This window comes from Kryptolebias marmoratus, linkage group LG12 (genome assembly GCF_001649575.2).
Source record: "Kryptolebias marmoratus isolate JLee-2015 linkage group LG12, ASM164957v2, whole genome shotgun sequence".
NCBI classification, from domain to species: Eukaryota; Metazoa; Chordata; class Actinopteri; order Cyprinodontiformes; family Rivulidae; genus Kryptolebias; species Kryptolebias marmoratus.
In genome coordinates, this window is record NC_051441.1 from 21,440,226 (window position 1) to 21,464,154 (window position 23,929).

The window sequence follows — 23,929 nt, forward strand, 5'->3', positions numbered from 1 at the left end:
CATCAAAATTAAACGAAATAAACATTTGAAATATATGAGTTTGTATGTAATGTATGAATATAATATACAAGTTTCACTTTTTAAATGGAATTACTGAAATCAATCTACTTTTTCATGATATTCTAATTTTATGACCAGCACCTGTACATCCAAAAATTACTTCCTGAAAGCTTTTGCTAAAATCTGTCCAGAGATATTTAGCTAATCTTACAAACTAAGACACAAAGACATGGGCAAAAACATTTCTGCCTTTGACAGAGAGCGATAAGAAGTGTTGTGGTGATGACAGATGGAGAACTTGTACTTACACTGAGGGTGTTCTCTATGTTAATGAGCCAGCCTTCAAAGCCATAATATTGACTGATCTGGACTAGTTTATCAGCCACGGCCCGATAGGACTCCTCATCTTTCAGAAAGGCCTCGCAGGTTGCAGCTCCTTTGGTCCACTCAGTGATAAAAGTGCCTAAAAAAAAACAAGACCAATCACACAGCAATGTTTCAGATTTCAGAAAAACCTGAAAACTCAGGCCTGAATAGTATTTGAGTTTGTTTAGGAATCAAAACTGAACTCCAAAGCTCATCTGTTTTTCATACAACTCCATTTTCAAAAATGTTGGGATATTGTGTAAAACGTAAAAAAAAACCTGAAGGCAATGATTTTCAAATCACAAAAACCCCTTTTTTGTTCACTGAGGATCATGTGAAACATAGTAAACATTTTAAATGTTTAAACTACACTAAAAAAGTAATTTTAGGGGGGGGAACCAAGTTAATTCTGAATTTGATGGCAACAACACATCTTAAAAAAGTTGAGACAAGTCCATGTCTCCCTCTGTGAAGCCTGTCCTCTTCTTTTACCATCAGTTTGTAAACATCTAAAAATCTGAGGAGAGCAGCTGCTGGAGGTTTTAGAGGGAATGTTGTCCCATTCTGGTCTGATGGAGGATTCTTTAACCAGTATTTGTTGGTATCACAGTGAACTGTGTTTACTGACAATGATCTGTGGAAGTGTTCCTGAGTCCATGCAGAGATGTAAGACATGTTTTTAATGCAGTGGCCCCTGAGGGCCCAAAGGTTACAGATAACCAAATATTGACTTTCAGCCTTGTTCTTTGAGCTCAGAGATTTCTCCAGATTGTTGAAATCTTTTGACTTCAGATCCTGAGCTATTCTTCCTAAATTTCAATTAAGAAACATCTTTCTGAAATTGGTCCACTTTTTAGATGCTGTTTTTCACAGACTGGCGAACCTCTGCCCATCTTTACTTTTGAGAGATTCAGCCTCTAAAATGCTCTTTTTATACCAAGTCCTCCCATTTATCTGACTCTAATTAGTCACAAAATGCTCCTACAGCTGTTTCTTATTTGCACTCCTTACTTTCACAGCCTTTTGTTGCCCCTGTCCAACTTTTTGGAGATGAGATGCCGCCATAAAATTCAAAATTACTGTACCTTATTTATTATTTATTTCAGAAAATAATACAATTTCTTAGTTTCAGCATGAGATATATTTACTATATACTGTTAATAAAATATGGGTTTATGAGAATTGCAAATCATAGCATTCTGTTTTTATTTACATTTTACACAACAACCCAACATTTTCTGAATTGGAGTTGTATATCAGCCTTCTTCTGTTTCGGTCCACAGGGGACTACAGTCTTTCCTAAAAACAAATGACAGGAATAACACACTCTGAATAGATTCAGCAGTGGTGTATTTCAGAGCTACATCATTCCTACAGTCCGTTTAACTGAACACGAGAGAAAATGGAGCACCCAGAGAATATCAGTGCATATACATTTTGTGCAGATTACCTACAGAAAGGTCAACCAGTAGGTTCAACCCCAGAACCTTCTTGCTGTAAGGTAACAGCTGCATAACCATACTGCCCCAAATCCGGAGGCAGGTTGTATTTAAAATACAACTTCAACAGACTAAACTGGGCTTGTTCATATGATACTGCTGCTTTTGGCTCACCAAGAACAAGGACTCCATGTTTATGGGCAGCATTGGTCCAAACAACAGGAGGAATAGAAACCAAGTGATGTGTGAAGTAGTTGAAAATATCTATATACTGCCAATGGTAGAAGGCATATAGATTGTCAGCACTTGTGCCCTGGATAAACCTTGAAAAGACAAGGAAGCATAAACTTAGTTGTTACATGAATATGAAGGCAAGCACAAGAAAAAGAACTTCTAAAAAGGGGACAAACAAGGCAGAAATTATTTATCAATGATCAGTAAATACCTGTCTTCTAGGTAGCCACCCATCATATCATGGGACACCAAAGTCCGACGCAGACAGTTGACCAGAAGAGGCTCCCGAGGAGCCAGAGGAACTACCGCCACATTGAAGGGGTTCGCCTCAATTCGACTCCAGGACAACAACTTTTCCAATGAGCAAAGACCACAGGTGATCGGTTCGGTGGTCTCTTCGTCATAATGTTTAGCTGGAACAGAACACAAGAAATTATAAGCTTGATAATACACATCAACAGAAACTGTTTCCACTTTCTAACTGCGGTCGACCAACCAGGCAGAAGAGGCGGCGTATACTTGATGACCTCAAAAATGCTTGATTCCAAAGGTTGATCCAAACAAGACTCCAACCTGGAGAAAATGTAAGAGTTGGAGCTGTTTTGGTCATACCTTGAAAACAACATGGTGCTCAAACGTATGTGATAAGTCAAGATCTCACACTCAGAGTATATGTTGTGAATTAAAGACTCTCGGCTACTACCACAATAAATTTGAGCTCATTATCTGTAAAACGGACTAGGTTATAGCCATGTTTGTGTTAACTAATGTTGATTAGCTATGGTAACCATCTTGAATTAGATTGGCTCAAAAGATTATTCAGTTGTAGATGTACATCCAATAATTATTGCCTGAAAGTTTCATTAAAATCCATCTTGTGGTTCATAAGATATTTTGCTAACAGGCAATTATCAAGCCATTAAACTTCATGATCTTCAAACAATCTAGAAACTTAAGTACAAAATGTTTTAGCAAGTGACCTTTTGTCTCAGTTACACATCTCCTCACAAAAGTGCCTGACAAAAGTTATTAACTTCAGAAATTAAAAGGAAATTGACTCTTCCGCAAACCGGACATGATGATGAAGTCGTTTGTTACCATCAAGTAACAAAACGTCAACAAGAAACAAGCTTTTAGTTCAATACCGGCCGTCTTCACTTTTCTTCTCCCTGTTTTCTACAGTCTCTTCTATCAAATGTTGGTTTTCTTTACCACTTAACGCCATTCTGTTGGTAGCATTAGCAACAAGGCTGGTAAACTACAACAGGAAACACATGAAAAGTCGGTTCTGTAACATCCTCTTCTTCTTCTTCTTCTTCTTCTTCTTCTTCTTCTTCTTCTTCTTCTTATGGTGTTTAATGGCGGTTGGCAAACAACTTGTGGTGTGCTTTACCGCCACCTTACTGGTATAGAGTGTGGTTCGAGATGGTTTAATTCAATGACTTATATTAATTCATTGGTTATTTCTTCATGTTTTACAGGAAACTGTAACATCCTCTTTCAGTCCTTCAAAATAAAAGCGAAATATATAAAAATGAAGTAACAGTTTTATATTTTTACGCCTAATACACGAGTACAGTTTCCATTAACATGTACATTCATGTTTTAACTATTGGAGTAAAAATACGTATTTAGAATGTATGAGTGTACAAGTTTATGTTTACTGTTTATTTTTATCGACTCTCTCTCGGCCCACAGGAAGATCGACTGAAGCCAAGGAGGACAAAGGAAACAATCTTTTGTTGTTGTGCGGACCAGAGACTCTTGTTTTGAAAAGACTGGTTTCTAGCAGTGATCCGCAAGCGTCAGAACAAATCAGGCAACCATTATGGTTTCACGCTCTCTCCATAAATACTTAAAGGCTATTTGACAAAGTACTGTTTCAGTGTAAGCATTTCAGCAAGAGATAAAACTGTTTATATAGCAAAAAACAATTCGAGTATTGCAAGTGTCGCATATCGGAAAGGTATTAGTTTGTAGTATCTAAACAAATTTACTTGTACTTGTAACAGGAAAAACTTTAAAATCTTCACGTTATTCATAACCAACACTTAGCTTTTATATAATAAACACTTTTAGTAACTATATGTCCGATTGAATATTGAAAAAAGAGCATAAATGTGTTTAAAATGTATATTTTGTCAGTACATTTACGGGTCTTGTTACTGACAGTGATGTATATTGAAGTATCTAATCTGATATGCTCTCTGAACATCTCCTCCCCGTTAATCTAGACAGGATGTGACGTCAGACACAGCCAGCATATTGCTGAACAAGGTCCTCCCTACATAGACCAGCATCCGTTAGAGCCAAAGAACCCGAGTGAAATCGCGATCGGGACCCGTTCAAAATCCATCTTCATCCGTGGAAAATTAGCGCGTACCGATATTAAAAACGGCAAGAGCAGAAAGTAGACACTTTGACCTTTCTAACGATCTACGTATTGTTAAAATATGATGTTAGGAGTGTTTTGAAAGAAGAGGCGAAAGATTGTGGGAGCCGACTTCAACCGGAGACAAAGTACAGAAGACCGAAATACTCGCTCGAACAGGCTTTTCGTGTCAGATTTTTCGGGTTTAATCATTGTTATTCGACTAAGCGCTTTAAACCCTGAACATAATTTAAGTATTTTGGAGCTAGCGAGCGCGCTTGCTAGCCTTCTACAGATTACTTAACATGGATTTGCGAGTCGGAAACCGATACAGACTGGGCAGAAAAATTGGAAGTGGATCCTTCGGAGACATCTACTTGGGTATGTGTTGTCTTTTTAAACTTCCCGTCATGTCTGTTTGCTGTTCTGGTTTGTTCGAGACGAAAAGAGAGAAGAGTTGGACAACTGGTTCCCCTTTTAGTTTTCCAAACGAGTCGACAGTCAGTCAGCTGTTCGGTGGTCAATGTTAGCAACATTATCTGCCAGGCTAGCGTTTTTTCGCCAGCTAGCACAGACATTGGTTATCTCTTTAATTTGATTGTTTTCAAAAGACTGAACAGGAAACTGATATTCCGCTCAGGGAGCCATTTATTTCCTACGGTTCTGCCTTTTTGTCACAATGGACGTCGTGAGGACAAATACGGAAGCTGTCAGTGTTTTCTGCTTCTGCCTGTGAAGTCTGTGACCACAATGAAGCTGAGGTCTTAGCATTAAGCCTGACGAGCACAAGCTGACACAATCATGGTTATATAATCTCATTTATAAATTACTGTGAGAGATTTATCATCCGAGGTTTGGCCACTGTTCGTCGATTAGATCTCTACTGTTTTGTTTACCTTATATTAAGTTTTCTTCAGGATGTTCACTGCACAAATTGTTCTGGATATGGCTATATATCAGTAACTGTAAGTTGAGAGTGAGAAAGTCCTGGGCAGATAGAAAGTCAACAACAAACAAGAAACAACACACCTGTCTTAATTTTACATGTATTATGCCACTGGCACCATTAAATTTGGTGTAATTCATCCTTAAGTGGCTTCTGGCAACAGCTGATCACATTTCTGACTTCAACTTGGACCTCTGCTATAAATAGGAGATTAAGGGTCATGGTGTAGATGTAGTGATGCAGATCTCAACCCAACATATGACCTGCCACCATTTGCCACAAAGAACTGAAACTGGCCCTTCAAGGTCCCATCTGACCTCATGTAGTGAGTTAACAAAAGGGACAAAGTAGCTCTGTCCAGGTGCACGCGTTTTGGACGATGGAGAACTTTTTGTTGGGAACCTTTAAAAGTTCAGCGTGCAGATGTTGAAGCAAGAGGCGCCAAACTAAATGCATTCATCAGACAGCCTAAAATGAACTAAAAACTCAAAGAAAGGCTCTAAGGTCAGACTTTATTTGTTTCTCCTAAACAGCTGGTGCAAAATGTCCTTTGTGCAGTTATTTCAGATAATTCTGTGTGTTTTCGATGATCATCTTGGTGTGCATGGAGTGAAACTGAAATTTTTTTTTTTTTAGTTTGACAGAGTTGACTGACCTGCTTGTTTACTGATGGCGTTGACATCTTTTTAATGATGTCATTAGGTTTGCTGTATATGTAGTGTACCTGCCATGTCCTTTCTTACTAGTTTTAGTCTATAGATAATGATAACTAGGGAGATCTTAAACTAAATATATTTTTCCACATATCTTACTAATTGATAGTAGTTCTTTATGATGTATTTATATATATTTTTAAGGTTAAAATCTTTTCTTTGAACCAAGAAGTTTTGTTTTTGAATATTTTCCACTGGTTGCATATCTCTACGTTTTATTTCTTTTTTTTTTATTGTGGTAGAAAGAGTTTGTCGAGCTATGAGTCATATCTATAAATTGATATTAGTAATCTTTAGGCACCTCACGATTTGATTCAGTTATGATTCAGAGGGCTGCAATGCAATTATAAAATGATTATTGATGAATTTTGATTATCTTGAAGCCTGAATTGTATTTATTAACCTTTGTTTAACTGGGCAAATCCCACTGAGCTCACAGATCTTTTTCAAGGGAGACCTGAGCTTATTTCATATAAACACTGACTCGTATATTTTTATGCATAATAACATGTTAAAAACTCCTATTATTCACAGACTGCTGACCTACAGTTAGCATAGATGCTAACTTTACATTGAAAACACCATATAAAAGCTAACATGATTAGCTCTGAAATTCATACACAAATGATTACTAATCATTATTATATAAATTACTAAACACATTCATGTTATGATCACTTCAACTACTACTTAAAGACAGATATTCTTCAGGGATCAGAGAAGAAAAGACCATAAAGATGTGAAAACTCACAGCTTCACTACAACAAGAAGCTACGGTGTCTATGTTGGGAGAAATGGCACCAGGCAACGACGACTCTGCTGACTCTGTTAAAGAGGCAGCTCAGATTAACATTAACAAAATTGAATTTTGACATTTGACTCAGTCTTCCAGGTCTGCAATTAATCTAAAAATAGATTTTACCCCCCTCCCCCACTGCTAGTAGTAGTAGTGGTAGTAGTAGTATTGTTTATGTTCTAAATCACAAATGAGACCCACCCACTACCAAGGCTGCACAATATATATATAAAAATTGTTGTCATTGCAGTATCAGTAGGAGCAGCATCATTACTGCAATAAATTATGGGTCTTTATATCTGAAGGACCATGCAGTCATGTTCTGCATGTTAATCACAATGGATGGGTTTATCACAATGGATGTTGTTATTGTAATATTAAGTATTCTAGTTTAGACCAAAGAGGAAATACTAATAATCTAGGTCTCAAATTTTCTCTCAAAATCACATTTTAAAGGGTTTTGTAAATTTTTTCAATTATTATTATTTCACAGTGTGGACAAAGATGGCTCTGTCTAATGTTGTATTTCTGCTCATAAACTGTGCTAATTGGTGTGTTTGGCACTGTAACCTAAAGGTCCTTACAATAATCTGTCACCAGCATCTGTAGTAAAATAAGACATTAGGAAATCTATAAAAGTTAATTTTGCAGACTTGGTTAAAGCATAGTCACCATGCCATGGCTGTGGAGGATTAGCTTATTGATGTTGTTTTATAAAAGTGATGTTTAGTTAAATCTTGCAAATCTAAGATTCTTCTACATAACCTGTTCAGTTTGATATTGACAGCAGCCAAACTCTTATATAATCTGTTTGGGTTTTTTTATTTGTTTTTTGATTTTTGTCTTCTCTTGGCTCTCAATTCTTTCCTGTCTGAGTGGCTGATGACTAATGTGTTGTAAAGTGTTAATGAGTAAGAACAGTGCGTGGTTCTGGTATATCACTTACCCTGCTGTTGTTTCAGAAGTCTTACGGTAAGACATGTTGCTCATTTGTTGTTTATATCCATCCAATAAGCCAAAAACATTTTAAAAACTTGCATAAAAAAATCTGAGGAAATTCAAGGAAACAAAGATGTCCCCATCTAAAATATCAACTCTTGTTAGGGTCCTATGGACCCCCCCCCACACATACACACACCAACAAACACAAGTTCTATTTTATTTCTTCTCAAATTCAGTTTTTTGAATTTTCATGTTATATAATGTAACCACATTTTGTTTCCACATCATGCCTTCTTATTAGGTTTATGAATAAAAGTAAAACAATTAAATACTAAAATATCCAATTTCATCAGTAATAACACATTTGAATGAACATCCATCAAAAAAGTGTTTCAAGTCATCAATAATGTTCAAAGCTTTATTTAAGTGCTTGAAAGTTTGTCTAAAATCCATAACTGTTTTTTGGAAAATGAAGTACTTCACGTGTTTCATGTGAGGATAGAAAGTAAATCCTTTTGGATAATAAGTGCTTCACCAATGAACTTAAAAATCACACAAAAAATAAATTTTACAACTATAACTGCGATATTGGATTCACTGAGGTGGAGGCTGCTACGTCGTTTTGTTGACATGAACTTATTGTTTTCACCGGATGTTTAGCTGGACAGCTTTCAGCTCAACTGGGACAAAGTGTCCCCTAAAACAGATGTGAGCGTTTCCAAAGCCCCCCCNCCCCCAAACAGCACTGCATGGCCCCCTCGTGAAGGTCGTGGTATGTAATAAATTAATAAACTTCTGTACTTGTTTGCACGTCACCAAACACTGAGGCCGATGGAGATGCCAAAGCCCTCACCTGCCGGCCTCCTGCACAGCGCCCCTAACCTCCCAGGGACTTTAGGAGTTTGGACAGTAGGGTTGGGTGATAGGCTAGGGAATTATAATCGGCTATCATCAGTCCAACTACTGGTGAGTCGTGATATATTTGCACATGTGACTTCAAGCTTGGTTTTAAAACGAGACAAATTTATGCCAAGAACAGACATGGGTAACTTCTGAAATGTCCTTTTTGTCCCAACGAGATATTTTTGAAAGCTGGAACCTGCAAGAAAAATATCTTGAAACAACTTATATTCCCGATGAGCTGCAGTGCGTTGAGAGCGACAACACTAGGAGGAAGAAAAGTGTCCCCAGAAGTATTGTTAGTTCAGTTAGAAACCTTAACTGGCTTCATTGTTTTGGACAAAACTTTAAAGCTAAAATAACAGAATAAGCACCAATGGAGAAAATTGGGGTTTAGAGCCATAAAGCCTGTCCATCCTTGGTGCGTCTTGATGCACTGTCAGAAATCAGGGATGAGAGCGCCACAGCAGGCAGCTGTTACCGATAACAAGTGATGGTCAACTGAAGCTCGGTTTAAAAAAGGGTTAATTACTGGAAGCTTTTCAACACAGTCCTGTTTGATGACATCTGGAGGCCAAAAGTCTAAAGAGCAGCCTGAAACTCCATCCTAAAACAGACTGCTTCATCCTGTTGTTTATTATCATGTGACATTTCTGTCTGATATCAGGCTATCATTGTGCTGCTTTAAACATGGTGAAAGAATAAAGTTCTGGTTATTAATAACATTGATGAATAAATTTGTTTAAAACTATTTGCCCCTTTTACATGTAACTTCTTGACATTTGTAAACATAATATATTTTAAAGAAATCACATCTAAATTAAAATTCAATAATAGTTTGGAATTACACTGCAGGTTCCCTGCCTTCATGACCTTATGTAATTATTTGTTTACTGTGAGATCATTTGTAAATTATTATTTTTCTAAAAGGTATTTTTTCCTGGGCGGTAGAAGTGTTTATGAACTGATAAACTAAACGCATAAATCACATAAGGTTATTTCACTAGTTTTTTTTATTTAGGAAGAGTTTGTTACACAGTGCAAGGGCCAAGTCTGCCTCACACTTAGAGACATTCAGATGATGTTTTAATTAATAAAAAGTTACAATTGTTCTTTGTTTTTTTTTTTTGTCCTTTATGCAGATGCCTGCAGACTCTTATACTTTTACCTTAAACAACTATTTTGTATAAAATAATTTTTAACTGCATTTTGTCGTTGGTCAGTTTTTATTTATGTATTTTTTTGTTATGACAAGATTACTTTTTCACAAACAGTTGCCAAATAAAACAAGTAAACCTTGTAGATCTTTGCTGAGCCATAAAACAGTGACTCAGGTGTCAGACTGAGGACCGGCACCTGACTAAAGGTTAGAGATGTTGCTGCTGGAAATCAATGAGGTGGACTGCACACGATCAAGGTGGATTACATAGTGTTAGAGTTAAAATTTAAATTGTACAGTCATTTACAGGTCAAAACTCATGAAAGGGAAACTTGAACTAGCGAAGGAAAAACAAAATGCAGAAATATCATCCACAAAAACACCTTTTGCCTGATGGACTCTAATCTTTGAAGGTCAATGTATTTGTCCAATCACCCAGTCCACAGCTTACCTTTAATCTCCCCCATCAAAAATAAATATAAACCTCAAGTATCTGTCTGGGGAATCTGGCCTACAGTCGAAGGGTGGAGCTAGAAAAATATTCAAGGCAAGAGGGAAAGGAAACTTTGGGGAGTGGTGCTCTATAGCAGAACTGTATCTGGTGATGAGTGGAGAAGCATCACAACTGGGCCTTCTCTAGCCTCACACACACACACACACACACACTGAAACTGATAGCAGCTGCAAATGTAAACTGATGTTGTTAAAAGTAAAACATAAATTCAAATTCTAAAGGTACTAAATCAATGTTAGTTCCGCTCTGTCTGTTCTGCCAAAATTACACACAATCATTGCAAAAACAAACAAAAACTACACATTATCAAAATTTGCAACATTTTGCTTTTTACTGTAAATTCTGTTTTTAATTTCAAATTCTACAATTCTGTTTGTTTTCATTGGGTTTATTAATCAGCATCTGGGTTACTAATTAAACTTAAAAGCTGTCGTGTTTCTAAAATTTTAATAGGCAAGTATTTGATATAAATAATTGCAAATAACAATTTAATTTTGTCTTTTGTCTGGTATTATGCAGTAAACATGCTAAGTAGAAATGTGTTGCTGCCATCAAATTCAAAAGTAACCCCCCCCCCCCAAAAAAATAAAACAAAAAAACAAATAGTACAATTTCCTAGCTTAAACATTTGTTTCATTGTCAATAAAATATAGCTTTATGAGATTTGTAAATTACTACATTCAGTTTTAAATTTATGATTTACACAAACCTCCCAACATTTTGTGGTTGTAAAAACCTGTCTGGTTCACATAATTATAAAAAAATTACCAACAAATAAAAAATACACAAACTTAAATTTAATATAAAAATACCACAATAAAGTGTGCAAATTTCTCAGTCATCTTTATTTACTGGTTAGAGACATGGGAAACCTGACATCTTTGTCTGTATTGAGCTTTTTTCCAAAAAACTAAAGACTTATGAACACAATGTTGAACAATTGTTACTCCTGACAGTTTTAGAAAGCCATTGGAAATTAAAACATTGGCTGAACTCTGGAAAAGTTGGGTCAGTGTTTATACCACACTGTATGCCAACACACTGTTAGACAACCTTATTCATCATCTAAAAAACATAATTTTGTTGCTTCCAAACACGGGTGTAGACATGTGTGAATGTGTACGCCAAATGATTCCCAGTGTGAAAACTGTTTGGGGCTGTGAAGTCGCAGCCTTATAAAATGTTGCCTCGGGCTGTTACTGGTCAGACCAGAACTTGTGTAACAGATACTGAGTTTGTGATATCTCAGCGAAATGAAAAGGCTCCAGCAGTGTATGCTAACAGGGCGGAGTCCGTTAAAAAGCAAAACTAGCACTGCAATTATTTTGTTATCGTCAGTTGGATTACTAAGACGTGATCAGACCCAATGGGGCTGATGATTCAGTTATAAAACTAATGACTCCTTTTTCCCTGATCTTGTGTCGTTGTTTCTGGTTTTTCCTCCGTGTGAAGTAACTCCGTCCACCATTAACAGTTCAGTACCATTTGACGCACCAGCACCCCAGCAGCAGATGATCCACAAACTTGAGCATTCTCTATGCAGAACGCAAGTTCACACTTCCCACATTGTTTACTGTATTTATCAATGGGGATTTTTAAAGTGCTCTTATCATCAGATCGTGACGACAGTGTGAACGATCTGAATGTCTGACCTGAAAGTTGTTCTGATCAGCTGAGTTTCGATCTTCATTTTCATCATCATGCTGTGAGGATGAAAATGGAAACGATTGTGTGCCTCAGTAAACGGTCGAAGTCATGAGTGAAAGTCTACGCCTTTTTTATTTAATAACAAGACTGTTTTGGAGTCTATTTAAATATTTTCAGATGTTTGCATATTTAAAATGTTCTTCCTCGTAGCGTTCCTATGTTACTGTTCATAAAACACTGTGGAGCGACGTGTCCGAACATGTTTTGGCAGCAACAGCACAAGATTAAAAAAACACACCCAGCGTTTAGTTTGAAGATTTTGTTGGACAAATAACACAGTGCTTCTATGTGAGAAGAAGGAAGGGGGGTGCATTCCCTAGAAAAATCTGTTCAGACAAATCACATTCCTGTGACGCAAGAGGGCAAAGTGAAACACAGGGCTCCGGGATCATAAAGTTTTAGCAGCTTTGAGATGTGTTAAAACTTTTTAAGATGTTATTTACTTAAATAAACTACTTCAGCTTGTGTTTAAGTAAACATACACACATGCTTTAAATGCTTAACTCTGATATTGTTTCAGAAGTTTCAGGTTTCCCTCTCTTGATCTGCCTAATCTTTTTATCTTCGACATCATGTGCATAACATGCGAGCTCACGCTGTTATTATCTGCCCTTACATAAGTCTGCTGTAGCGTCTGTTTGCGTGCACTCAGTGGTGCGGGGGTAAGAGCGGGCCACACCCTGCTGTGTGTTTGCTGCCAGATGACGTGTGGAGAAATCAATGGCGCTCCATCAGTGCTGCCGTTGGCTTACACAGCTGAACTGTGTGTGCACACACGTGACGGGCAGAAATGGGATTACGTAAGCTGGTGTCCAGTTTTTCTCTGAGTGAAGGGAACGGACTGGACCTCGTTACCATGTTAAGATGGAAAGTTGCCCAAGCAAATAAATATATCCGTTCAGGAGCTGTCTCCCAGAGTCCCTTGGGCTGTAAAGGGGGATGTGAAATTTAACGATAGTCATGATGAATTTGAGCCGTACATACAAGTAGGTACATGACAGAAGAACAGGGTACTGTACACTAAGTTTTTCCTTTTTATTACCAGCTGACATTGGGACTTCTTTGTACGTCTAAACTGTTTCTCTCCACTTTAACAAATTATCTTTGTTTTCTCTTACCTATTAAACAAACTTTAAATCTTTTTTGTTTTTAATTAGATAATGGCAAACCACATTTAAAGATAAATGTTGCAAATGTTAAAGATAGAAACACAGCAGCCCTGCCCAAGATGGCGTCTGGTCCTTACTCCAAGCTGCAAAGTAGACATTTAGAAATCAGATATACTCATGAAAAGCTAGAGACCTCTAAAACAAAAGTAGCCTGCGTTTACACTTAGTTAACCTGTCTGTCTGTCTGTCCGTCTGTCTTTAAAGGTACTGATATCTCAGTTGGAGAAGAGGTGGCCATCAAGTTGGAATGTGTGAAGACCAAACATCCACAGCTCCACATCGAGAGCAAAATCTATAAGATGATGCAGGGAGGAGGTATTATACAATCATTCACACACAAAGCAGTTGTTTTCAATTCATTATCATGTACAACCACTTAATTCTGTGTACCAGCTGCCAGCCGTCTGACATTGTCGTCTGAAAAGGAAATAATTAGGCCCAAACACCGCAGGCAATGTAAAGGCCTATTGATGCTGTAGTCTGTTATTCTTAGGACAAATTAATTGTCTTTTGGGGGCGTTAACATATCCCTTATTTTACTTTTAATAAATATAACTTTTAAACTTTGCTCTTGATTGTTAATGCAGTCAAATGATTTTTTAAAAATCAAAACAAAATAACTCATGTTGTATACTTGGTTATATATTTTTAATATTATTCATTTAACTATAATATTCACACTCAAAGGAAAATATCAAAACAAAAAAAGTTCTCATCCAGTTCTATGATGCTTGTCACTGAACTCAGAATATAATTTATGTCCCATTAGTTAGTTGATATATTGCTTTAATAATATTTAACCACTTCTTCAGCAGTATAACTATTTGAGTAACCACCCCTCCCTTTGTTATTTCAGTTGGAATTCCCACAATAAAGTGGTGTGGTGCCGAGGGGGACTACAATGTGATGGTGATGGAGCTGCTGGGGCCCAGTCTGGAGGATCTGTTCAACTTCTGTTCTCGAAAGTTCAGTCTGAAGACGGTCCTGCTGCTGGCTGACCAGATGGTGAGAGGATTTGTTTGATGGGAATGTAATGGTTGTATAAAAGATGTAAATGTTGGATCACTGCCAACAGCTGGTTTGCTTTTAACATCGGTTCCTTCATTAAAGAAGCAAGAAAAAGCTTGATTAGGACAAGTTCAGGACTTCATGTGGCACAACCAGGACACTTCAACACCTTGTTCAGACTCATGATGGTGATAGTTACTTTTGAAGTGATGTTCAGTCAGTTATCAGTAGTTGGTGCATGTTCAGCGGAGACCTCAGTCATAGAGAATAAAGTCTGTAGAAAGAGGAAGAAGTCCTACAGACTAGGGCTGCAACTAACGATAATTTCAATAATCGATTAATCGGGCGATTATTTTCTCGATTAATCGGTCGTCTTGGAATTCATTCATTCAGTCATTCATTTTGGCCCACATAAAAAAGTTATCTGTATGTAAAGGAGTAGGTTGATGTAAAACTTTTACTACTTTCTTATTTTTAAATAAATCAATATAAATTAAATTCAACATTCTCACTTTATATACTTAGCTCTCAAGCAGAAAATAACAATAGCTTATTTACCACCCGTGTTTCACATCTCCAAAAAACTTACAACTAAATCAATTAAACACACACACTACAAGTACCATTAAAACAAATAATTACAAAAATAAGTAGATGTACATTTAGTTGAATGTTGCCTCACTCTTCACTTGCATACAGTGATCGACCCATGACTAAACATTACTTTGTGACGANGATGCCACCGGGTGGCGCTGAAAGCAGCGTGCAGTTTCCTGTATGCTAACTGCTGCTAACAGAGCTCCCAGAGCTAGTTCTGCTGCTGAACAACTTTAAGACAACGGAAAAAGACTAAACACAAAACTCTATTCAGCAGATTCTAACCTGCAGTGAGTAAAACATGCCCCCCAAAACGGTAATGTTGCAGTGAGGAAGAGGAGCCGTAGCTTCTTCATCATCATACGGAGCGGGCGGAGTTTTTTTTTTTTTGTTGTTGTTTTTTTGTTTTACGGAGCGGACGGAGCAATGACTTATATTTGGGACGGAGTTTGTTCAGCAAACGCGCTGCGGGTGACGTCACCGTTGCCGCGACAACGTTAGTGACGCATAAATTGCGCGACACATATCGATAATGAAATTTGTCGCCAATGTTTTTAATTATCGAATTTTATCGATTTTATCGATTCGTTGTTGCAGCCCTACTACAGACATTGGGCTAATGGCTAGCTATACCGGTGCCTTTTATCACGTTAAGCAGTTTTGGTTTGTTGCCGTTTTCTCAACCGAGCAACATCTGTGTTATTAAGTAAATCTGTCTACCTGCTCAGCACATCTTGTTAGTTTGCCATGAGTTAAGTAAACTTACTAACTTAACTTATTAAATAATCTTTTTTACACCAGTATGGGCAAGGAGTCACTAGCCTGCAGGAAAACATCTTCCTCTGTTTACAGACTTCTCTGTGAACTGATGTCACGACTGATAACGTTCTAACTATTTGACAAAACATCACTTCAGTCTAGAAGCACTCGGAGAGCACACTCCCGCCAAAGTCAAGTTCAAAAATAGTCCTGTCTGGATCTGCACCCAAATTGTATCAATTGTTTCATCAAAATGCGTTCATTAGTTTTTAAGTAATTTTGTGAACAGACAGAACAAACATAACCTTGTTGGAGGTAATTAGCTAAACTATTTATTTAAAGCTGTGATTTTTGACTGTCAACTTTGTTTTGAAAAATTTTGAAGTTTGACATTTTTTTTAACCTTGAACATAAACTAAAGATTTAAACTAAAGATTTATCTTGTTGTTTCATACAAGTGTTTTCCACCAATATCCAGACTGGGAATGCATTAAACACACACAAATATCTCATCTAACAGGATCGTATTGTGCACATATTTCTCCAGAAATCCAACTAGTCTTTCTCAGTGAATTTAACTTTTGCAAGAAAGTTAAAAGTAACATCTTAAAAATTCATAAAATATGTAAATAGGTTAGGTAAGTATTACAGACCAAAATTGTTCATCCATTTCTAATATTAAAATGTGTTTTTGGTACATTAAAGGCTGGCTCTTGCAGTCTTTTAAGAAAAATCTTAAGCCCTGAGCAAATTTTGGTGATGACTACTGTCATAGCGTTTGTTTGACGACTCCTAAAAATTTCTTCTTGATTCTCCAAAGTAGGATCTATTTGACTTCAATCTACCGCAGGTAGAACACTGCTCAGAACCACTCCACATGAACTAGGAATGTCCTAGAGTTTGTTGGTTATGGTACAGAGCTTCTGGCTTACATAACAAGGATTAAGTGCCAGGCGGACAGAAGTCAAAACTCTAGTTGAAAATAAATCACTAATCACTGTATTGTTTCCATACTATATTGTCCCACCACACCTTCAATCCATCGTGTTTAACAATTTTTTGCTGCTTGTGTTTTTTTAGATCAGCCGCATTGAATACATCCACTCCAAGAACTTCATCCACAGAGACGTGAAGCCCGATAACTTCCTGATGGGGCTTGGCAAAAAGGGTAACCTGGTCTACATCATTGACTTTGGTCTGGCTAAGAAATATCGTGACGCACGCACACACCAGCACATCCCATACCGTGAGAACAAGAACCTAACTGGCACCGCCCGCTACGCCTCCATAAACACACATCTGGGAATCGGTAAGACCTGCGCCTGTGAAGTGACTGATTCAATTGTTAAATTCTTGCAGGCTGCTCAGCCTCACTGTCTTCCTCCTGTGTGGGATTACAGAACAGTCCAGACGAGATGACTTGGAGTCTTTGGGGTATGTCCTCATGTACTTCAACCTGGGTTCTCTTCCCTGGCAAGGCCTCAAAGCTGCCACCAAGAGACAGAAGTACGAACGCATCAGTGAGAAGAAAATGTCCACACCCATTGAGGTGCTCTGCAAAGGCTACCCATGTAAGTTGAACTGTCTTACTGCTAACATACTCTGAAAAGATTTACAAATCATTCCTTTTTAAAACGTGATGCGTTTTGTTTTCTAACGTCAGCACTGGTTTCACGCTTATCTCTTGTCTTCATTTCCTCACAGCGGAGTTTGCCACCTACCTGAACTTCTGCCGCTCTCTGCGGTTTGATGACAAACCCGACTACTCATACCTCCGCCAGCTCTTCAGGAACCTCTTCCACAGACAGGGCTTCTCCTACGACTACGTCTTTGACTGGAATATGCTCAAATTTGTAAGTTATCTATTGGAAGTAATGGGATGTGGTCTGATCTTAGATCAAGAGAAATTAAGTTGTTTTAGGTAGCGTGCTTCATAAAATCTGATGAGCCAAAACACTTTGAAATACTACACAGGTATTTATTGGACTTTTTCATTTGTTTGTCACTTTTAGTTTTAAGTTTGAAATTTGGCAGTCATGAAGAGCCCCCCAAAAAAGAAAATTCCTCCGAAAGCATCTGTTCTGTCTCCCAAATTGGCATCATAGTCGTTTGTTTTTTTTTTCTCCCACAGAAAATTTTAGGGTTAAAACGGTTTACAAAAAAAAATCTGAACTATTTGGATTGCCTGTCTCTGTTCATGAGAGTGTTTAACATTTGTGTGTGTTTGAGTCAGAAACCAAGAGGTAGAGAGCAACAGTCGGGTCAGATGGTGAAGGATTAGAAAGTGTTGATGAGAGAGGGATCATAGGATCCTCCATAAGGCATATTCTGTCTGTTCTCTGATCTGCAGTGACGTAGCAGTTTTTTCGTCAGCCAAATCGTTTGCTAGTCCGCTTAACTACAGAGACGGCAATGAACCAATCATAGCAAACTACAGTCTGTGTCGAGGGCTCCTCAGAGTGTAGCAGGAAGCTGTGGCTGAAAATAAAAACAAAATGAAAGAGTTTGTCCCACAAACAAAACAAAAAAACCTGTTAAATGGAGCTGGTGTGGCTTCTCTCCAGAAGTTTAATCACAAACAGGTATTTCCAGAGTTTGCACAGATGACATTTGCACATTGGTTGGCAACACAAACCTTTCCAACCACTTAGAGACAGCATCAGCTTGGAGAGCAGCCACAGCGCAGCCAATCTACTACTGGGAACTTTAGACCGAAGCAGGCCACTTTAACTAAAAATCTGAGTGTCAAACTAAAGACCATAACACCAAACCATAGATTTTATGAACTGTTCTACCCCAAGATTTTGTTCCTGTTGCTGGAAATGAAAACTTCCAAAGAATAGCATGAGCAGTGTTGTTAAAAGTTGACCTTTATGTTGTGTACCAGGGTGCCAACAGGGCTGCAGAGGATGCAGAAAGGGAGCGCCGAGATCGTGAAGAGAGGCTGAGGCACAGCAGAAATCCTGGGGCAAGGGGTATCGCTTCTGCTTCAGGTCGAGCCAGAGCAGCTCAGGACACTGCAGCCCCCTCCCCACTCAACCCTGCCTCACACACAGGTCTGAACACTAATTGTCCACGTTCAAAACAGTTTTCTTCTTTCTTGTTTGATTTTGGACAACACACTGCTGGTGAGGGTTTCAAATGAGATGTCAACTTTTTAAAACTTACTGCATTTTAAAACCAAGTTTTAAAAAAAAAATCTTCAGTCTAAAATATCTATGTATTGAGTTTGTTATCAGGGAACTTTGGAAGCAGTTTGAGCCTTGTTGTTTCCATCTTTTTAGGAATGGAGAAGGAGAGGAAGGTGAGCATGCGTCTTCATCGTGGAGCACCTGTCAATATCTCCTCCTCAGATCTGACAGGACGCCAGGATACATCCCGCATGTCCACCTCACAGGTAACACACAGACAAAAACACTGCATACCTCTCATCCAGTGTTGTTAACCACAAACTCACTCGTTTATCAGAACAAAATTAATCATATTTACACAGAAAAAAATGACAAACATACAGTTTGTCGACAAAGGACAAGAACTTTCCCTCTTCTCTTGGACAAAATGATTGGGTTCCTGTTTATTTCTGCAAGAAAATGATCAAAACAATTAAAATACAACAGAAGACGTTTAGTTTTTGGTACATCATCATTACAAGAGACCCTCCTTGGATAATGGTTGACGAATGAAATGTAAAAGTCATAACTTTGGTCCTCACAGGCTAATCTGAAGCTAGTCTTATTAACCCGTCCTTGAAAGTCAAGTAATATATTGTATATAAAAGTATAGTTTGGTATATGCCTCGTTATGTTTTACTTTTAATTCCCAGTTGTTAAAAACATTGTTGTAAAAGTACTGGTTCTGTTGTCGTTGTCTCAGGCTCTGTCCCGGGTCACACCCAGCGGCCTCCAGTCTGCAGCTCCTCGGTGAAATCGGGCTGTTTTTATCGTGGAGGCCTGAACATCCACCACCTGCAGCACGAGCACTCTCATGCACATCCACATCAATTACAAGACATTGAAATGACAAGTGGACTTCCTGCCAGTGCACAAGAGTCTGGCTGTGCATCTGTTCACCTGACAGAGGAAGAGATGCACAGACAGTAGGTTGTGTACATATGTGTGCGTGTGAGAGAAATGGGCAGGTGGAGACCAGTTTGGTTGCCTTAATGACCATCTTGGCTAAGAAGCAGCCACAGCAACCTTTCTTCTTCTCTGATGGAAGATGTTGAAACTCCTCCTCGCTGTTGACGAAGCCATGGATCTGCATTTCTCTGGCATCTTCTCTTTGAGCTTTTAATTTTACTTGTTTTTACTCTTTTTAGCATTAAAACTTCTCCTGCACCAGGCTCAAAGGGGTCTGAAAATGGAGAAAGATGCGTTAGAAGTTAAAGGAAAAAAAAAAAAAGAGTCAGGTGGACATGTGCTCCATCATGGCAGTGTTTGAGCACAGTGCCTAAACTCTTATCTGTTCTGTAAAATACTCAGAAATCCCTCAAGTTGAACACCTTGTCTCATTTTGTTTTTAGGTGTTGAAACAGTACAGGTAGTTCATGTCCTTAGGGGGACATTGTTGTAAATCCAGAAACACGCAGCACATTTAGTTTGTGTCTTCAGGTTGTGACTGCAGTGGAAAAGCTGTGAATGGACCAGAGACAGAGTCAGCTCAGTCTGTCCACGTCGTATGGATGAGATGTTTTTAACCCAGTCAGTAGTGATGTGGCTTTGTGTGTATTTGTGTGGGTCTGTCTTAGGGTTTTACACACTCAAAAAGGTGGGGGGTGAACATGTGTTTTATTTTAAGCTAAATTTACACTTTTTTGCTTTTTTTTTTTTTTGTAAGTTTTTAACTCCACTGCATCTTGAACCTCAGTCCAGATGTCCATCTGCTTCCTCATGAAATCTAAACACAACTTGTCCATTTTTGACCTGGACCTTACTCCTGATCAGCTTTCAGTTCCAGGATAATGCCCAGAATATCCTAAAGAATGTGGCAAGGACAGGACGAGAGAAGGGAAGGCAAGAATAGAAGTTAGTTGTTCGCAACTGAATCGTTTTGCGATAAAAGGTAGCATCTCACTGAGCTGCGGCTGCTCGAGACTAGCCTGCAATTGTCTGAAAAAAAGACATTTTCTAAATTCTTTGTTTGTGAACTCAGTCTCATTTTGAGCAAATGATTTTTGAAAATCACATCTTATTTTTGTGTGCGTGGCTTTAAAAAAAACTGCATTCTTGGCCACCTACATTATTTCTTTGCCCACCTCAACTGGCTTCATACCCACCCGAGCCACCGCCCCCACATTTATAACAGTCTACTGGAGTAAACTTTTGAAACAAAGATGGGCAGATTTGAACGAGTTATTTATTCTAATCTGTGTGGTTTTTAGACCTGGACGTGTTTCCTGTTAGAGGAGAGCTCCTGTTCAGGTGTTAAAACACAGCTCTGGCGCTCTTCATGTCTGGCTCACACTGTGTGATTTTTGGACCACATAAACAACAGGGACAAGCCAAACTGTGCGAGCTCGAGATTTTAAACCTGCGTCACTGTTCAGTGCAAGATTTTATAAAAGCTGGACTGTGATTGAGTACGTCACAGCGGTATCCATCCAACAATAACAAGAAATTAAGTGTTCGTGTTGAAGCACTAATTATTATAAGGAGGAGGAAAAAAGGAAAGCTGTGGGTGGCTCGTGGCTGGGAAAAAGAGGTCAGGCAATTATTGACACAGGGATGGTAAGTTGTCTTTAGTTGTGAGTTCTGAATTGGCTGTAGGTGATCCCATCACGCTGAAACCCCCCCCCCCCCCCACACACACACACAGAGCAAAGGTTTTGTGTAAGACAGCTGAAAATCACACGGTGTGAACCTAGCTGAAGATGGGTTGGAGACGCCTGAAACAACATGAAGAAGGTCGACCACCAGAAAATTTGTCTCACAAGTTTTTTTTGAACATGTTCAAAACTCAAGCAAAAACACTACGAGCCTCTGAGACTCGCGTGAGGACATTGAGAGCCCCACAAACGTTTTGAGATGAACAGCGTAACCAGCTAGTCTCCAGCAGCTTAGTGAGGTACTGAGTAAAGTTAGTTTATGGTTATAGGAAACAAGTTTAGAGGCTTAAATGTGTATCTCCTTCTAACAGGACCTTCTTCCTGTTCCAGCAGATGGTGAAAACTAAACAAACAGCTAAATAAAGGAGTGTGTGTGGATGATTATTTTTTAATTAAAAATTCAACTGCACTGCTTTTATTAGTTTTTTGGAGTGAATTTGTACAAACCGCAATCATGAGTGAAACGGGAAGATAAGACACAAAAGAGCAAATGTGACAAAAAATAGTTTAATCTTTGAACCATCTGAGCATTCAGAAGATTTCAGGTAAAAAATGGACAAAGTTGAGCATGTCACCTGACGCAGGCAGAGATGGCTTTTCCAGTTTTTTGTGGAGTGAGTGTTTTGTAGAGAATGGTGTTGATGGATCTGAATCCTGCAGGTTTTAAAGTAGAAATTCTCAGCGTGATAGACTGATACAATGTGTTTTTGAGTAGTTGCTGGGGGAATGGGTTGTAGCTGTAATTTGTCCATGTTTGTTCTGTTGTTGTTGTTTACCACGTCCCAAAGAGCTGCTGTAGGCTCTCGGACGATGACTTGTACAGAGGGACTGGGAATGCTTCACTCCGAAAGGAATTCTGTTAAGACCTTTTTTTTTTCTTTTTTTTTCTCCTGTCTGAATATATTTCACCTGTTGGCTTGAAAAACAGAAGTGGTGGAAAAGCGAGTGTCTTACTGATGGTTGAACAGTTTTTCATTCAGTAAAAAAAAAGTTTTGTTTTTTTTTCGGTCACCAGATGGTGATTGATGTACCACAATGCATCTTTACTGTGGATTCATGGGAAATATTTCTGTTCACTCCCATCTTATGATACTTCTCAGTTGTAATGCCACTGTATTTGTGTATTTTAAAATTATGTAAATAAATTAATAAGTACTTGTATGTGTGGATGAAAAGAAATCAAAGGCCTAGCAATCTTGGAAGGAATGCATATCGCTCGCCACTTTTCATGGCAGAGTTTTAAACTAAGATCATTAGAAACAAAGTTGTTTTGGTCAAACCTTGAAACTAATATGCGTGATCTCATGCAATATCATAATGGATTGACTCTCAGCTACTACCACATCTAATTTTAATTTAATTGTAGTTTACTTTAATATCTGTAAAACCAACTGAGTTCTAAACATGAATCAGTTTTAGACAAACATCCAATAATTATTTACTGGTAGTTTCACTGAAATCTGTCCAGTGGTTCATAAGACATTTTGCTAACAGAGTTGACTCAAAATAGCAGATCTTTTAGTGCTCAGAATGTGTGTTGTGGAGCAGTCTCAGCTACTACCACATTAAATTTTAATTCAATCTTTGTAAAATTGACATTTTTATGATTTTGAAGGTCAGTTGGCAGCCATCTTGAACCACATTGACTTTAAATGTTAATTAGCTGTAGATGTAAATCCGGAGATTACTTTCTATAAGTTCCATTAAAATTTGCTCAAAGCTTCATGAGATACTTTGGTAACAGACACAAAAACATAAAGTTTGCCTTTTGCCAGCGGGTAATCATTTAGGGCAAAGAGCTGTCAGCTCCAGATGTTATGGAGCTCCTACGGTTCATTCTCCTTTTATATAAAGAGCTAACAGGAAGCTGTGTGAATGTAAGAGGTTGGTGTTTACTTGTTGGAAAGTAAATTGGTGAGAATACTTTAAAGTGAGGACGTTTCTCACATCACCTCTGTAACCGAAGATGTTTTGTTTAGCACATTGGTGTGTAAATGGTTGAAAAAAGGCAAAAAAAGGATTGGATTATATGAACAATGTGTGTTTGCTCTAGCAATGAATAAGTGAATAATTTTTACTGAAGTGTTTCAGTTTGAATTGAATCTGTGAATTGGGTGAAACGTTTTTGGAAAAAAAGGTGGGAACTCTGTTTTAAAATTGTAAAAAAAAAAAAAATTTAGTACAATGCATCCCTGAATTCAAATATGCCCGTATGTGTTTTGATGTGCTAACAATGTATCCACAAGGTGGCGCTGTGAAACTGTGTGTAGCAGGCAGGATGGTTACACAACAGGTCATCAGTTCCTCTCTGAAGAATCTAAGAATAACACACACTGACACACACACAAATCAACACAGAATACAAAAAGTGTTAACTAAAAGGTGTTGAAAAAAGGAAATTAATCTGGTTGTGGGCGAGTTGGACCGCTGGGCTGGGGAAGATGCCTACATAAATACTTTCCTCCTCTCAGACAGACGGAAGGTT

General features: G+C 38.2%; 2 protein-coding genes across 3 annotated transcripts in view; one reads left to right on the plus strand and one right to left on the minus strand.

Moving 5' to 3' along the window:
- Nucleotides 1-3,444, minus strand: part of engase (endo-beta-N-acetylglucosaminidase) — a 12,672-nt gene extending 9,228 nt beyond the window's left edge. The window contains exons 1-5 of one of the 2 annotated variants that reach the window (XM_017438844.3): nt 3,185-3,444; nt 2,536-2,612; nt 2,251-2,452; nt 1,980-2,128; nt 309-463 (exon numbers count right to left, since the gene is read on the minus strand). In XM_017438844.3, the coding sequence (XP_017294333.1) occupies nt 309-463; nt 1,980-2,128; nt 2,251-2,452; nt 2,536-2,612; nt 3,185-3,264 (663 nt within the window). In that variant the 5' untranslated portion in view covers nt 3,265-3,444. The remainder of the gene's footprint in view (nt 1-308; nt 464-1,979; nt 2,129-2,250; nt 2,453-2,535; nt 2,613-3,184) is intronic. The other variant, XM_037978867.1, reaches the window with a different exon arrangement.
- An 868-nt stretch (nt 3,445-4,312) lies between these two features.
- On the plus strand, nt 4,313-22,605 carry csnk1da (casein kinase 1, delta a). The gene is made up of 9 exons (XM_017438847.3): nt 4,313-4,791; nt 13,461-13,571; nt 14,113-14,261; nt 16,701-16,929; nt 17,021-17,191; nt 17,325-17,473; nt 18,508-18,676; nt 18,905-19,017; nt 19,494-22,605. Exons 1-9 carry the CDS (start codon nt 4,716-4,718, stop codon nt 19,542-19,544), a joined length of 1,218 nt encoding a protein of 405 aa, XP_017294336.1. The 5' UTR covers nt 4,313-4,715; the 3' UTR covers nt 19,545-22,605.
- The last annotated feature ends 1,324 nt before the right edge of the window (nt 22,606-23,929 follow it).